Source organism: Eublepharis macularius, chromosome 8 (genome assembly GCF_028583425.1).
Source record: "Eublepharis macularius isolate TG4126 chromosome 8, MPM_Emac_v1.0, whole genome shotgun sequence".
NCBI lineage: Eukaryota > Metazoa > Chordata > Lepidosauria > Squamata > Eublepharidae > Eublepharis > Eublepharis macularius.
In genome coordinates this window covers 70,625,846-70,643,198 of record NC_072797.1, presented here as the reverse complement: position 1 = coordinate 70,643,198, position 17,353 = coordinate 70,625,846, and the positions used below count along the sequence as shown (strand labels likewise).

The following is a 17,353-nucleotide window of genomic DNA, read 5'->3' as shown; positions in this document are numbered from 1 at the left end:
TGTGCTCACTAAACTCTTAAAATAAGGTTGTCCTTTGCACATGCGGTCCCAAGAGTTTTCAGGGTCTAGTGATTTTCCTTCTGCCCTATAACTGTGCACAATGAATACATTATTAATATAAACGGGGCCCGATGCCACTAAACGTCCTTCTTCTCAAGCAAATTTTGTACATAAATTAGAAACTTCAGAGTCATTTCATTGAATACTAAGGGAAATAAAATTGAGCTCAGTTATCCTTCTCTAGGCCTTTATGTCAGCCATCACCTTCTAACAAAACCTTACTAACTTTCTAGAAAGAAATTGGGTCTAGTTGCGTTTTGCCTTAGCAGCTTATAACCAAGGTAGTGGCGCAGGTCCCCAGACACCTGCGTATTCTCTGCGGCCAAATCCAGCAAGGCGGAGACCTACTAAAGCCAGATCTCCCCCGACTCTTCAGCTCTCTTAAAAGCCGGCGGTCCTCCCCACCCCGACTGCCTTTAAAAAACACTCAGACAGACAGGAGATCCAGGCCGGGAGTTTTTGCATTTCTGAAGCCCTTCGTACACGGTCCGAGGGGAAAGGCGCATTTCTCAGAGGCGAGGACCGCTTTGTTCATTGGGCTTTGCTTTCTGGTATGCGACTTCACTGCAGCCTCGGTCATCGCCAAAGGCCAGCATATCTAACAGGAAGGACCTGCTTTCAGACGTTAAGAACCGAGTAAGTTTAGAGACTGGGAAGCGCCGCTCCGACAAACACCGTAACGACCCTAACCGAGCACCATCCCCTTCACGGCGATTTAGCAAGCTCCAATAAGAGCCTCGCAACGCGCCTCAAGCCCCGCCCTTCCCACCTCCAGCACCACCCCCGGCATCCAAACGACTCCACGTCTACAAATGACAGTCACCCGGAAGTATTCTCTATCGGTAGACGGTGGAACCCACCGCTTCCGGGCCGTTTGCACCTCCCACCCCCGGCCACGCCACTGGTAGAAACCGGCTCGGGCAGGTGTGGGCTGTCTCCGGTTCCTCACGGGTGAGTTCCCGGCCTCGTAGCCCCTCTCTTCCCTTTCGAGGTTTCGGTTAGGCGCCAGGCCTGCTCGCTACCGTCCCCTTCCCTTTGTCCCCGGCTCATGTCTTCGTGCCCTTTTATTCCTCTTAGCGCTTGCGGTTGAATCCCCATCAGGAGATGATGTTGAGCGGCAGGCTGGGCCCTGGTGCCTTGGCGGGACTGTGGGGGCTGCTGCTGTTGCTGAACCTGGGTTGCGCCGTGCGCGCCTCGGAGATCACATTTGAGTTGCCAGATAACGCCAAGCAGTGCTTCTATGAGGAGATCATGCAGGGCGTCAAGTGCACCCTGGAGTTCCAGGTAAGAGCGCGCTCCCTCCTGCAGCATCACGTCGTCCTGGCAGATAATTGTTAGCATAGATTTAAACAACAAATCCTTAACTCGATCGTTAAGGAGTGGAGGATTGTCCATCTGGCTGTTTAATTCTTGTTATTCTTGTAAATTCAACGATGTGATTACTCTGCAAGATATATCTAATTGGGTACCTCATGCTGAGATATTGCTACATCTGTATTCCCACTACCTGTCAACATTTTCTATAGCATTCCCTGTCTACCAACTACACCAGGGTTCTCCAGCCTTTAATACTATTTACTTATCAGTAATGAAAAAGTCCCCAACTACTCCCCTGCCCATTACCGAGTTATGTTCTGTCCTAGAAACAGGACATGAATCATAATTGAAGAGCACTGAAATTGAAACTGTTAAGCACCCAGAGAAAATCCAATGAAATAAAATCTTTTTAAAAAACATAGAGGAAACTTTTTTGCAATTTTTATTGGGTTTACAGGGGCCCCACAAACTGCTGGCAGCTTGCCTGTAGGAGACCCCTGATTTTCATTGACTGTTTTTTCATATAGTTTTTGTTTGGTGTTTTTTTTAATTGGTTAGATGTATGCAAATGCTGCTATTAGACTTTGATAGAGGTATAGGGAGAGTTATACAGGTTTAAATGTTTCTGCAGATAAATAATACAGCTGGAGTTCACAACTGAACATTCTCTTGACTGCTTCAGAACTCTCTGTTGCTGTTGGTTTTTGCTCTCTTTTCATGTTACTCATAAATAAATGGTAGTGGTTGTTTGGCAAACCTGTCCCAAAACATCTGTTATGTAACTTTGGCTTGACAGGTATGAATAATATATACAGCTAATAGAATTATTCAGATAGCTCTGATGAAAGCATACAAATTGGAGTATAACTAAACAGAAGTTTTATAGCACTTTAATTTAGAACGCAAGATATGTAGTCTTATGGAAACTAAATACTATTGCATTTCATGTTCATTATCCATATACTCTGAAAACTAATAGAAAAAATTGAGTTAGTTCCTTTGGTAAAATCAGCTTTTATTTTAGCTCTATGCAGCCATGTTTTTCTGACAAGTTTCCTTCAGGTGTGGCCTAATATTTCAAGGAATAGATCTCTCTTTGCCATACAACTGAAATGCTGAATCATCTCATTGTTCAAGTGAAACAAAGGAAGCACTTCTCTTAAGTAATTACTTGAGGCGTTGCTTGTGAAGCCACATAACCCTGACCTATATTTGGTCACATCAGTTTGTTAAACTGTTTCTTCATCTTCCATTCATCCTGGTGGTTCTCTAAATCTTCTAAAAAAATCATTCTTTCTCTCTTTCCCCACTTTGAGTAATACTTGATATATTTATCCACAAGCCTGTGTATGCTGATTGCTTCCATAAATATATTTTCATGGACATAAATAGTGAGTGGTAGATTGAAAGTTTCTGGCAATTAAAACCCCCATTAACAATAAGATCTATGGTTTTAGGAACTTTGTGTAATACAAGAAAATATCCTTTTTTTGTTGCTCTTAAAACTTGAATTTTTTTTAGCCTCCCATCTGACAACTTATATTAAAGCTATACGTTAATCACCACTATCATGCCAGCTGCTGGTTCCTTGCAAAGTGGTGTTAGGAAGGAGTGATTCCCAGCTGAGAAACTGTGGGTGACAGAAATGAGAGCTTGATCTTTCATTTGCTCAATGCCTTCCCCTTTCAATTCCCTTGCTTCTCCAGCTGCTTTTCTAGCTGGGATCTTATACTGATGTTTGAAACGAAAATGTCACTAGGTTGGGAGGGCTAGCAGGGGCAAAGTATTCAGTGGGGAAAAGACTAATAATTTTGTCCTCCTCCTGCTCCACTGGATATTGTCCCCTCCTGATGCAATATTAACACTTTGGTAAGCATTAATGGCAAGTGGGGTTTTAGAACACAAGACAGCCAGGTGATTTGGACTTCCCACCATAGAGTTTGTAATCTTATGTCAGAGTTTGTGCTTCTATTTCAAAAAAAAAATGGAACTAATAATGTAGCTTGTTTTGTTTGCAAGGCCCTTTTAACTCAAAAGACTCCCCTGTAGTTCCCTATAAAGATTGTTTCCTATATACATTATTTGCTTCTAGGGCAGTTCTGCCCAGTATATTTATGTTCTGCCATACATGGAAGTCACAAATAAATGACTATAACAATCTGTTAGCCCTATTAAGGACTTTGTCTCCCAATATGAGTGTCTATGTTAGATCTTCCTTTGAAGTTATCTGATTGGCTCAGCCTTTTTCAGCAGTGATACTGGGCAGCTCTTTAGAATGGTCTTTCTAACGGAGTAAGGAGGGTCCTCACATTGGCCTGATTCCTTAAATGTTTTACAGCCATGTTGTTCAGATAGGCTGTAATGATTTTAAGTAAATGTGTGTATGTGTCTTTAAATGCTTGGTGTGATATAGATGAAGAGTGGGGTGAAAGAGAGGGATGAGTGAGTGATGTGATTGGTTGATGACTGAGAGTGTGGGCAGAGTGAATGCAGTTTTAGACTGAGAGTGGAGAAAAAAGATTCTGTCAGGGCAAGAGAGGCAAGCTGTGTGCAGTCTGAGCTTTGTGTATGTTGTCTGAGAGAGATATAACCTGTGTGGAAGCCTAAACTGTGTGTTTGTGAAAGAACATTCAGTCAGGGAAAAGCAGGCAAACTGTGTGTGCGCCTGAGAAAAGGTCTTGTAATTGAGAGAGAAATTAATATCAAAAGCAGGCAAACTGTGTATGAAGGCTGAGAGAAGATCTATGTAAAGTAAGTTTAAGAACTGAGAACTGCTCTTTGGAAACCATCAAGTTTTAGAAATAATATGAAACCGATACGCTTCTCATAAAAATAAAAGTTTATTTTGTTTTTTTTAATCCCATATTCCATTCCATCCCATTTTTTAATCCTATATCCCATTCCTATCCTCAGGGCCACATAGTACCACGAAAAGCCTGACACTTGGACACGTTACTAAAAGGAGAAATTTAAGTTATTCTGGAATTTAATTCCTGGTGGCAGCAATCTACCAAAAGGGGCAAGAATAAAAGGCTTAAAGACCAAATCTACCCAAGAGAAAGAAAGGGGCCATAACATAAAGAAAGGGGCCATAAATAGGGATTTGTTGATGATTAAAGATTATGAGTGTTTTTATACTATCGAAGGCATACAGTAGTTCAGTGGTGCTACTGTTTCTTACAATTGTACCATTTCTGGGTTCTGATTTTTCTGTTACTTGCTCAACTGCCTTTTGTAATGTACCTTGAGACACAGTAGTCAGTGGAAAAGGTAGGTTATAAATATTTTAATTAAAGTGTAGGCTTTGAGTATCATAGTATATGTAGCAAGCATTCCTATACCTAGGAAAACGTGTGTAATTGAGAGAGAATTAAATATTAAATATCAGCCCTAAATACTTACCTTGAAGTGCGCCTAATTGATTTAAAGGGGATGTTTTAAGTAAATATTTTTTAGATGATACTAATTGCTTTTATTGGTTAATGGATGAAGAGAAGAGCAAGAATTGTACTCAGACTAATAGAGATGTTTTAAAACTGGATTTAAACAATTAAATTAGTATGTTCATTTAGAATACGACAGTGCGGTAGACTAGAACATAAATAAGTAAATCCAAATCTGTCATTGAATAGCCCTAGCTTGAGCCACATACAACATATTAACTGCCACCTCATTCATGTGTAGAGCTATCTGTGGTGCACCCTAAAACTGAGTTGTAGAGAATTCTGGTGAAACTAGCTGGAGTCCTATGTTCTTTCAGTAGCAACATCAAAAGTACAATCATAGCTGTAGAAGAAAGAGCAGTGAGAGCTACTTCTACAGAGCCCTTAGGAACTTCATTGTCATCCCCTAATCATGACATCTCTTTTGATACCACCACACATTATCCTTGCATGGAACTGATGTTTGACAATAGCAGAAACATCAAAATGTCACTTAACCCTTACCATAATCATTCTTACTCACAGAGCACAAGTATACTGCCAGGAAGAACCTATGGTAACTCCAGCACTGTTAACACATTAACTCAGTATTTAGGAGGGCAGCAGCTGATACCCACAGTCACAAACATCAACTCTGGTCAAACAGGGCTTGAGTTTCCTGCCAGCTCAAAAAGTAGTCTTACAAACAGCCACCGTATGAGGAAACCAGTCATACCACACACAGAAGGAAATACTGCCATTTGAACAGCAGCAGTTAGCTAGCTCTGTAGCTGTATGGCTGGAAGGAAGCCTTCACATAGAATACAAAGATGATGAGATTATTGGGAGAGGATTTTGAATCCTTCTGTGAGACTATATAAACAATGCTAACAACACTGCCTGTAACTTCTATGTATTGTTGCCTAAATGAAGGGAACATTTTGCCGGACTACAAAAGTTACAAGGAAGAATGGAAAGTACAATTTCCCTGGAGGCAACTTTGTAAATTACCTGTTAGCTGGTTTGGAAATGGGAGCAATAAACCAACTCCTTCTGTTCTGCAGAGCAATATTCTAACCACAAATTCATCATTGGGCTTTTGTAGTTCTCCAAGGGCTTAATTTACAGTACTTCCTTTTGCCTCCTTCCACCCGTATGCATAAGCTGTTTCCAGCCATATAGTCTGGTACCAAAGAGCCATATGTAGATCTGTACCAGTACAGACACAGTTCAGAAGCTGCCTCAGACTCTCAAGTGAAAGAGAGCTGAGAAGTCTACCTTGCACATGTGTTATAGTGTAGTGCTGTAGTCGATCAGAAGGTGGTGAAGGTACCAATTTCCTCACTCAGATATGCCTGCTCTCACTGGACCCTGAGTGCCTTTTATTTTGGCTGTACCCTTTGCCCCATTCAATCATAACCCCATATCCCTTGTATTTACTTGCAACATTTGTTGGGAAATGTACCAGCGCACCTTGTTAGACATCCACATCTCTCTAATTCTTGCAACCTGGTTATGTGGCTTATCATGCCAGTAGTAATTGGGCAGGGAGAACAGTCAGAACAGCCATGACTATTGAAGCCTGCCCAGTCACTTATGCTGGTGGAGGGGCTGTGGCTAAGCATTAGAGCATCTGCTTGGCATGCAGAAGGTCTCAGGTTCAATCCCTGACATCTCTAGCTATAAAGATCAGGTGGTAGGTGATGTGAAAGACCACTGCCTGAGAGCATGGAAGGCTGCTGCTAGTTGAAGTAGACAATACTGACCTTGATGGATCAATGGTCTGATTCAATAGAAGGCAGCTTTATGTGTATGTATGTGTCTGAGCACTTTAGTAGCTAGACTGTGGGCACAAGGGACCTCCAGTCCTGGAGAACCCACTGCCCACTCTCCTCAGTATGTTTGCCTAATCATGAAAGCAGATGAATAACACACAAGCATATGTCACTTCTTACCTTGTTCTCATAAAAGGATAGAACCCTGCATAAGAGCAGCTAGTTTTCCTCTGGTTTCTAGTGCTGCTGGATGCCTTGCACGGCATGACACGGGTAGGAACTACCCTTGTCTCTGCTTGTTGAATGGCTGCCATGTTTCCTACAGAGATGCAAGAGAAATTTATGAGTGGTAGTTACAGATGGTTCTTGTAATGATGAGCTCATTAGAAGCTGTTGAGCAACTGAGAGGTACTGCCACTTAGGTGTTTTCCCATTATGCTTATCTTAGCCTAGCTCCCCACCCTTCCATTGGATGTGCAATCATCTGGTATTCCTACTAATGTCCATCTGTGGGGTTTCATTTATGAGGGAAAATATTTTGCAGGCAGGACAGCACATTGTCTGCAGTCTCACTGTTTTGTTTCCTGGCTCTGATGTGGCAAGGAAGACAGTCAGACATGGCTGCCCAAAAATCTCAACAGCAGAGTGCTTACTATAGTTCTCTATGGTGTGTAGTGAGGGCTTAGCTACTTTATTTATTTAGTTATGTCATTTATAGTTCGCCTTTCTCACTGAGATTCAAGGAGGATTACACAGTATGAGATTAGTACAATCAGTATCAAGTACATTTCAATACAGTATCAAGGACATTTCATAAACAATACCATAGGGTAAATAGATACAAGTTTAAAAGACATAGTATTAGCAAGAATCCAATACAGAGTAGAAAAAATACTGTAGCAGAACATAATCAATTCTAGGACTAACATTAGACAACATGGAGCACTGGTGGTACATAGGAGTACATATTTAAAGCAGCAGATAATATGTTAGGCAATATAGTGATGAAGTCTATGATCCCTAACTCATTAGCGAAGCATCTGAGACCCCTTCCCTACAATTCAGCCCTCCCATTTGAATAAAAAGCCTTTTGAATAGTTCGGTTTTGCATTGTTTACAAAAAGCCAGGAGAGTGGGGGCTCTCCTGACCTCAGGCAGGTCATTCCACAGGATAGGGGCCACCACAGAGAAAGCCCGTGGCCCATTGTGCAAACAACATAGTTACTCAGCATGTAAAAGATGTCTGCTTTCTGTTGAGTGAAGGAGGGCTGCTAAGACTAGTTTCTCCTAATGTGGGATTATTGAGAAAAGTGGGAGATGCTCTCTAGCCATAAATCTTGTGGGTTTTGCTCACCATTTCACTGGGGATGGAGGAAGATAGAGCTGCAAGAGTCCTGTTTTCCCTGCCTCAGTGAGCTTCCTTTTACTTAAGTGGGTTGTTTTTGAGAAGACAAGCTATTAATCTGCCATTGCTGTGTTTGTTTTCCTTTACTATGGTTTGTGCAGAATGCCTGGTGTGTTTCCTTAGTGGGGCTGTGCAGTGATTGAAAATACTGGCTAACTGAGGAGTCAGTGTAGTTGGGTGGAGCAGTCATGTTGACTCCCCCTTTGATTCTTATAGGAGTCTATTTACTGTTAACTCATTTTACCTTTACATTGAGATTTAGGGAAGACCAGGGTTTAAATCTCTGTTATATCTTTGTCTAAGTATATTGAGTTGCTTTCTTTTGTCATTCTTCAGAGAAGGGAGAGGTGATCTGCCCTGATTTCTTTTCTCACTGCAGTATGCCTTGACCCATGTGGCTTTTTTTAAACTGTGAGGGTCCCCGTTCACTTGGCCATCCATTTTCAAAAAGGGGCTTTTGGGGGAAAGGGAGGGTGGGAGAAAAATCTGCTTCTGTTAGTGGGCTGATCGAAGGAGGCAATCCATTCCATTAATCTCCAGCTTTTCTTTGGTAATTTAACTTTAACTGAATTGAGAAGATTGTACAAACCTTTAATGTAATCTTCTTTTAGTCATCATATTAGAACAGTTTCAGGCCAAAGTCAGGACTCCTGCTTGTATCATAATAGAAAGAGTGATCAGTAAAAGCCATAATTCTAGTCTGATCTGTGATATTTACATAGATTAGGCCAAGTATCTTGGGCTCTCCACTAGGGGTGTGCGCTTTGGGAATCCGATTCGGGTAAAATACCCGAATCGGACCCGATCTGGAAAGCTTCAGAATTTCTGAATTGGGGCCAGCATGCTGGCCCCAATTCAGAAGTCTTGAACCAAAGCTTCTGGAAGCATTTGGGAAGCTTCGGGGCACCCGGGAGAGGGGGTTAGGTTTAAAGGGACCTTTCGCAAGCGGCAGGGCCCTTTAAACCTAACTACTCCCTCCCACCCTCCCACTTACCTGGCACCAGCAGAATGGAAGGCTGGCCCTCTCTGCTGGCCGTGGCGGCGGCAGAGAAGGCCCTGGCTGCACATGGTAAGTGGGGTGGGGGGTGGTGTTAAAGGGTGGGGGTGGGTGCTTAAGGGTGGGGGCAGCCTCCTCCTCCACCATCACTTCAGTATGCTCCGAATCTTTATGGAGCATACCGAAGCAACCTGGAAACCTGAATCCGAAGCGGCATGCCGCTTCAGATTTCGGGGATTTCCAGATCTTTTCCCCGCTTCGAGTAAACCCGAAGCGGGAAACCCGAATCTTTTCGGGTTGCACACCCCTACTCTTCAGTTGGACATCTCCTGTTAATTTTCCTTTGGTTTTCTTCACATAGTTTGTGGCAGTTAAAGTTGGAAATTTTACTACAACTGAAGAGTTTTAATATAGTTGCCCTTCATCTCAGCTCTCCTGATTTACCAGAAAATTACTTGCTGTGCCTGTGTTGAGCGTTCTGTAAATGTGCTTGCCAATTTTGCCAGGAATTATATGCTATTGACTATCTGGTGTCGCCCAAAACAGTTTTCTTTGTTCCACAGGTGATCACTGGAGGACACTATGATGTTGACTGTCGTTTAGAAGATCCAGATGGCATTGTATTATACAAAGAGATGAAGAAGCAGTATGATAGTTTTACTTTTACTGCATCCAGAAATGGAACATACAAATTTTGTTTCAGCAATGAGTTTTCTACCTTCACACACAAAACTGTGTACTTCGACTTCCAGGTTGGAGATGATCCACCTCTGTTCCCTAGTGAAAACAGAGTCACTGCACTTACTCAGGTAGAGTTGCTATTTACTTGGGGGATTCCACATGGGTTTTTTCATCAGTTGATCAGTTTTATCCCCTGATTTCCACATGCATTTTTTAACCTTTAGTTTTCACTTAATATTAACAACAACAACAACAACACTCAATTTATATACTGCCCTTCTGGACAACTTCATGCCCACACAAAGTGGTTTACAAAGTATGCTGTTATTATCCCCACAACAATGGACACCCTGTGAGGTGAGTGGGGCAGAGAGAGCCTCTAGAAGCTGTGACAGACCCAAGGTCACCCAGCTGACTTCAAGTGGAGGAGTGGGGAACTTCTTTGGGAGAAGGATTCCTTGTTCTTTGGAGACCACTTTTACCCCAGTCTTTCTGGAAGCTGCATAATGTTTCTGTTGGTTTCGTTTGTCCCGCCCACCTCAAACCCAGTTCAATTATTGGACTTCTGTCATTGTCAAACCACTCCTCCCCCATTTTGTTTTTGATCTTTTTTATCATCAATTTCATATTGATATATCAACCTAACATTGTAATAAAAAGTGCAGCAGGTTTTTTTATTTAAAAAAGGCTAAATCTCTAGCCTCTTCCATTGCAGAAATACGATTTTTCTTTATACCTCCACAGCACAAGAGGCTAGAGACTTTTTTTTTGTAAAGAAGAAGAAAGAAAGCTGGGAATTCAGAGAACCTGCTGCACCTATTATTACAACAGTAGGTTGCTATATCAATATGAAATTGACAATTTTTTTAAAAATTGAAAAGCTCTAGCAGCCCAGAAGTAGGGTGTGTGGCCACCTGGTACCAGAAAAGGCAGCATGTATTTAAAAGAACATAGCTGCTGCTGCTGTTCCGGGCTCCATTCCAAGAGAGCTTGGCTTGTTCTGCCAGTGTTCACCTTGGCCTCCTGGCTCTGGATCACCAAAACTGCTAGAGAGATGGTGGTGGGTCTACGTTCCATTGGCACTTGAGGCTCCTCAACTCTTACAGCCAATGACTATCTGAAGAAGTGAGCTGTGGCTCACAAAAGCTCATACCCTTCCACAAATTTTGTTATGCTTATAGGTGCTACTGGACTCTCACTCTTTTCTACTGCTATAGACAGACTTACACGGCCGCCCATCTTGATCTAGTCAGTGACTGTGAGTTGGATCCTGTGATCCATCAACAGAAGGCACTGATACATGCAGATTTTTACCTTTTTCTTCTTCTCACAGCAGTTCTTTTTGATCTTGGGGAAGTTGTGCGACCAAGTTGGACTAATAATCATGTGTGACGAAAAGCTGGAGAGGGTGAAGGGGGTGAAATCACCTTTCCTGCATTTTCTGTCAATGGAGAGAAAAGAGGATAGGATGATTTTGCCCTCTACCCCTTCCTGGGCTGTGTGGGTATTAGATCATGTGGGTTGCAGAACCCTGGAAATCTCCTTTTCCAGAATCAGAAAGGACTTCTGAGGGGAATAGAACAAGGAAAAGATCCTCAATCCTTGTAGCCCTATTGTTCAGTGTCAATCTCTTTTTCTACAAGAAATACAGTCAGAGGAAGAGAGCATACAACATTGCAGTCAATCACCGTCTTGTCTGCACAATCGCAGACTTCTGTAGCAGTAATGTAAATTGCAGATCTCTATCAATTAGTGGATTCACTAATACACTAATTGTCTGATTTTGTAATCTCTGCCAGTCAGGACAGTGTCCAGTACAATGGCAGGAATACAGATGTCCGTGCATAATTAATATGCCAGTTTGGTGTAGTGGTTAAAAGCAGCGGGACTCAACTGGAGAACCGAGTTTGATTCCCCACTCCTCCACTTGAAGCCAGCTGAGTGACCTTGGGTCAGTCACAGTTCTCTCTGAACTCTCTCAGCCCCACCCACCCACTGATTGTTGTGGGGATAATAATAACATACTTGGTAAACCGCTCTGGGTGGGTGTTAAGTTGCCCTGAAGGGCAGTATATACATTTGTTGTTGTTGTTAATAATAATTATATATCAAGAACATAAAATGCAAGGGCATTCCTGATGCAGTTAAGTATGAACATAAAATAAGGCTTGAATGCTCATATCACCAATTAAAAGATTAGGTGTTCTGGTGCCTTGGAATACCTGATTCATGGTCACAGTGTTTTGTCTACTCCAGCAACTACTGAAACATTCTTTTAAGATTGTTCTTTCTGACCTAATGAGAGAAGGATGAACATTTGGACCAACACTTTACTTAAAGAAAAACACTCTTAGAGAATGTTTCCATACCCTTATACTATCCAAGAAATATTAAGTGATGAAATTACCTATATGCTAAAATCAGGTGTATTTGATTTGTGTTTTCTTTATCCTTAAGGCTTTATACCTTCATATCAATACAAATGGCACTTAGATGAAGAAACTGTGTGGTCATATTGACAGCTGTTGGTTAACCTTCAGAAAATAAAGCTCAACTAAGTTGAAAAGGCTAAGCAATTGCAAAAGTGTATTGCCCAATGGAGAACTATTTATCAATATTCTCTTTTTCTGTATCCAGATGGAATCTGCATGTGTTTCCATTCATGAAGCTTTAAAATCTGTCATTGATCACCAGACTCACTTTCGGTTAAGAGAAGCCCAAGGCCGCAGCAGAGCTGAAGATTTAAACACACGGGTGGCTTATTGGTCAATAGGAGAAGCCATCATTCTTCTTGTAGTTAGCATTGGTCAAGTGTTTCTTCTCAAAAGTTTCTTCTCAGATAAAAGAACCACCACAACCCGTGTTGGATCATAACTGATGTTGAGAAAATTCTTCAAATCCACTGTTCTTTGTAAAATATGGTTCTTCAAGTAATTTCTAGTTATAGAACATGGAGAACATTTTAAATATCTTTAGCCATCCCTCTCTACTTAAAGTTGAAAAACACAAGTTCCCCAAAAGCTGTGGAAAAGGGCAGCTTTTTATTTGTAATATATGGATTTTCTCTTGTTTGTGTTTGCACAGAGATTTAACTTAAGGTTGCTACATTTTTTTAAAAAAGCTAATGAGGCTACATGTTGGGAGGATAATACTTTAAAATAGTATTTAGCATGCTAATGGGAGATCATCCATATGAAAAGTGGATGGCAGTGTGATTTCTCAAGCAAAAAGGTATGGGGATAAAAAACAAATGCCAGTGTGATTAATTGTAGTCTCAGATCCTAGTACTGCATGTTTTGATTTTTCTATGAAAATGCCAGTCACATTTTTCTGTAATTTCTTGTTTTACTGAACCAAATTTAAGACTGAGGACCCTAGGGAATTCAATTCTCTGTACTTTGAAAATGTTTATCTGGTTGACTTACATTTTTCTTTTAAATAAATGGGAAGAATATTTTGTAACTCTCAAAGTTGTTCAACTCTTTGAATTTGTGATGCTGCTGCTTTGAAGAACTGAAATCTACAGGCTGATCCACAAATATGCTGTTCCTGCTTGAAGTCAGTAGGACTCAGCTAATGTGTAAGTGGACTGGGATAAATGATTTGTGACTCCAAGCAAAAGCTTGCTATCAGTATAGTATGTAGGTAGACCTATGTTCTCTGGGACTAGGTTGGCATAAGTGGATTGAGGGTTATAGCCTAAAAAAATGTCTTATTAAGCAACATCTGTACAGCCACCAGGAATGGTTGTATAACATCTGTGAGAGTTTTATTCTCCTTTTGAAAATTTTAATAATTGCTGGAAATCTAGGTTTCATGAGTGTAACAAACTAATTTGTTGCTTTGTACCAACTGCTACTACTTTTAGGCTGTAGGGCTTCCTTGTGCGGTGGTTTATGAATTGTTTATTTGGGTTTTCTTGTATCAATCACTGTTCTTGTTCATGGCTAATATATACTCAAAAGTTTTGTAAGTATGTGAGATCCCATGCTGTACTGTAGTTACAAGCAATCAAAGTAAAATTAATATTACCACTCTTACGATAAAACACATCTATTTGAAAGTAAGTCTCAGGGCCAAACTAGACATGCTTGTTTTTAAAGAGTTGAATCTTGGTGTTCCAAGACCAAAAAGCCATTCTTTGCAGCCACTTTGAAAACACAATTGTGTAGTTTGGCCCTAGCTGACTTCAATAGAGGTTTTTTAAAGAATATATATTTTGGATTACAGAAGGCAGTTTATATCAGAAAAAAACTTGACTTGTAATATTTGGAAACATATGGATACCACTAAGGCTTTACAATCACAAAAATGCACTTTGCATTGAATTGTCCTACAAAGCTGCCTCACTCTATTTTGCAATTGTAGGTAAGAGAACAATCCCAGAAAAATTTGTTATATGCTTCCCTGTATTGCATTGCACTCTATGAACCTGGACCATTGTGTCAAATTTAAATGCTCGTGGTTGTAAGGAGTGTAGAGTAGATTTTCTCTAGTATTGAATGGTTCCGCTTTGAATCATTGATGATGAATCAGAAGATTCTTGTTCTGCTTAGTTACTGATTGTTAAAGCATCCCTTTCATTACACACACTCACTCTTGCATTTGTGTGTGCTGTGAGAGGCTTTTAAAAGAAAAGAAAACCTATAAAATTGTGCATTTTAGGGACAGGGAAAACTACAGTACTGTAAACAATTAAAGCCCTGTAGAACTAATTCAGTGTGTAATATTTGGCGAGAGGGGGGTGGCTGTTCCACTTGAGCTTGCATAAAATAAATTTGACAGTACTTGTCCACTTCTTTTATTTAGGTTTTATTATATGCTATCAGATATGCAGGTGTAGTTATGATAGATCATAAAATCCATTATCGCTGGAATCTAACTCATGCAATTTCCATTTCTAGTACTGAGGAGTAGCACTACATAATAACCTAAGTGAAAATAAATGAAAGTTGATGTGGTAGCAGTAATGATTAGGAGATTTGGCCATAAAGACAAAAGATCTTGTGAAAGCATATCTGTTTGGATTAAAGGTAAAAACTACTTGTAAGTAGACCACCTGGGGGAATTCAACAACATCCAGAGTTGATGAGTTCCTGATTAATTAGTCAATTACTCACATAGATACTAGGTGGAGTCATACAACCAAAGGCCATGCAGTAGCCAGTTAAAACTAATCACGCTGTGCCCGTGAAAACATGAGAGGTGGTTTTCTGTGGACTCTAATGAAGCAGTAAAAGCTCATCAACTGTTCAGCTTCCCTGGTTTTCCAATCAGTAAAGTGGTTACCAGCTACATTGTTAGAGTCTACATATGACTCCCTCATGTAGTTACAAGTACTGAGTGGTTACCTTGTGGCTCCTAATTATCTTAATTAACTGTTGAACTGTGTGTGAGCTTTCTTTTGTGATTTTTCCATTCTACTAAATGTGTATAGAGCTACCTAATTTGGTGGTTCTGCTGTCATGGGCTAGTGGCACTAGCTTTTTAGCACCAGCTCTTGGGTTGTGTTCCACCCATCTTTCTGTGCAGCACATTTTTTTTAATGTCCTTCATGTTTTACACAAATTCCAAGGCACATGACTGAGTAGTTAGATGTTAATATGCACAGAGTAAAATTGATACAAAAAGTGGGATTTAAAACGCTGTAAAAAATCAACAATTGTTCAGATAAAAACGGAGGGGGGGGCATATCTGTGACTGAAAAAATAACCACAACAAAAGATGCCAGAGGGTTTTTTGCTTTATGTCTACATGTGTTTAATGATGTGAAATATGTGTCCTAATACTTTGCAAGCTTTTTGTTTCTTATTTGACGCTAAATTGGCCCTGTGAACATTATACAGGATAATAAAATTAATATAAGGTTCTTCTGGAGTGGATCTTTCTTAATACAATATATACATTTTTCAACAATCAAGGGGGTTGGTTTAGGATTTATATCTGGACTATTCTAAAACTTGAGCTAGAATAATTCTATAATGAAAGGATTTGAAAATTAAGCCTGGTCTTATGTTTACTCAACAGTAACTCCTACATAGAGCTCAAGGAGAGCAAGGCAGGTATTCTAAAAACAAAAGGCAAATATCTGCTGAGTTAGCATACTAATTAAATATTAAAAACTATACCTGTAGCTAGATGCTGTGTGTAATTAAGCAATTAAAGGACAAATATATATCTGATGCCAGAAATTACTGGTAAATTGTTTTTAGTTTTATAGTTCCTACCACATCCCTTAGATATGCATGTTACATAATTGATCAAGGAGCTCCCATTTTAGTTATAAAGCACCTCAAATACATAGCGTTCAGTTACTGAATTTTAAAAAATCCTGCCCCTCAGGCTTACAGCCTAAGATGAGACCATAAAGAAAAAGGAAGAGAAACACAAAAGGAAGTGGAAATTATATGTATACTGCTTCAGTGGAAATTCCAGATTACTTTCTGATTAATCACATGACTCTTCATAAACTCTGGCAGTATGTTGTGATAACTGAGAGCAATTTATTGGACATCCACTGTGAACTGATTGTTGAAAATGTCATACTACAGGCATAATTGGCAAATACAGTATTTAGGCATTAATAGGAAAAGGAATTAAAACAGCAAGTAACAAACATATGAGGATGGGTAGGGAAAACTATTTACTCAAAAACAAATTTGCAAAAAGAACAGAAATAATTCTTTAGAATTCAGGGTATAGTAAGCACTAACGTAAAGTGGCTCTACATCATGGTAACCAGAACTGTACTTACTATTTTCACAGAAAACATACCTCAAATTATGAGATGCTGACAACTAACAAAGAATCAATATCCTTTTTTATGTGAACTTCCATATTGGTTACTCAGTAAGAGAAACAAAATGCTATCTCTATGGCCCATTGGTTTGACCTGCCACTCTTATATTCTGTTTTGATAAGAATATCTATAGTCCAACTGCTGTAACAAAGTTAATAATAATAATATTTGATTTATATACCACCCTTCACGATGATTAAGTGGTTTTCACTTAATAATAACACAATTTATATACCGCCCTTCAGGACAACTTAATGCCCACTCAACGCTTTTTACAAAGTATGCTATTATTATCCCCACAACAAAGCACCCTGTGAGGTGGGTAGGGCTGAGAGAGCTCCTAGAAGCTGTGACTGACCCAAGGTCACCCAGCTGGCTTCAAGTGGAGAAGTGGGCAATCAAACCTGATTCTCCAGATTAGAGTCCCGCACTCTTACCACTACACCAAACTGGCTCTCAAATTCTTTAAGTACTCTGTCAGCTGCCTTCATTTTCAACTGCAGTCAAGCAACAAGTTTATATCTAATCCCAGAAAGCCCACCAGGTGTGTTGGTCTGTATTCTGCTTGGCAGTAAGCTTATACATGAATTAGCATTTCAAGAATCTGCTTGTGTTCTGTAGTATTTGGAATATTCAAAAAATGCCAATATTTGAAAACTAACTGCTGGCTTTGGTTTACGTTTATGTTAAAAAGGAGAATTAACGTGTATAATATTTAATAGTAGGTAGTGATCTAGAAATTAAAAAAGTGTGCCTACATGAGTAGGATTAACTTTTTCTGCACAAAGTCATTTCACTAAGATTTAGTGAGGAAGGCCTCCATAGTGGTGTTAGAACTACTGGAGGATGCAAAGGCTTGGATCCACCAGAAATTTTTACTGATGGGATTTTGCATTA

At 40.1% G+C, this 17,353-nt stretch overlaps 1 protein-coding gene across 1 annotated transcript; it reads left to right on the top strand.

The window, feature by feature from the left end:
- The first annotated feature begins 916 nt into the window (after positions 1-916).
- TMED7 (transmembrane p24 trafficking protein 7) lies at positions 917-15,526 on the top strand. The gene is made up of 4 exons (XM_054987445.1): positions 917-1,011; positions 1,138-1,344; positions 9,540-9,785; positions 12,295-15,526. Exons 2-4 carry the CDS (start codon positions 1,165-1,167, stop codon positions 12,529-12,531), a joined length of 663 nt encoding a protein of 220 aa, XP_054843420.1. The 5' UTR covers positions 917-1,011; positions 1,138-1,164; the 3' UTR covers positions 12,532-15,526.
- The last annotated feature ends 1,827 nt before the right edge of the window (positions 15,527-17,353 follow it).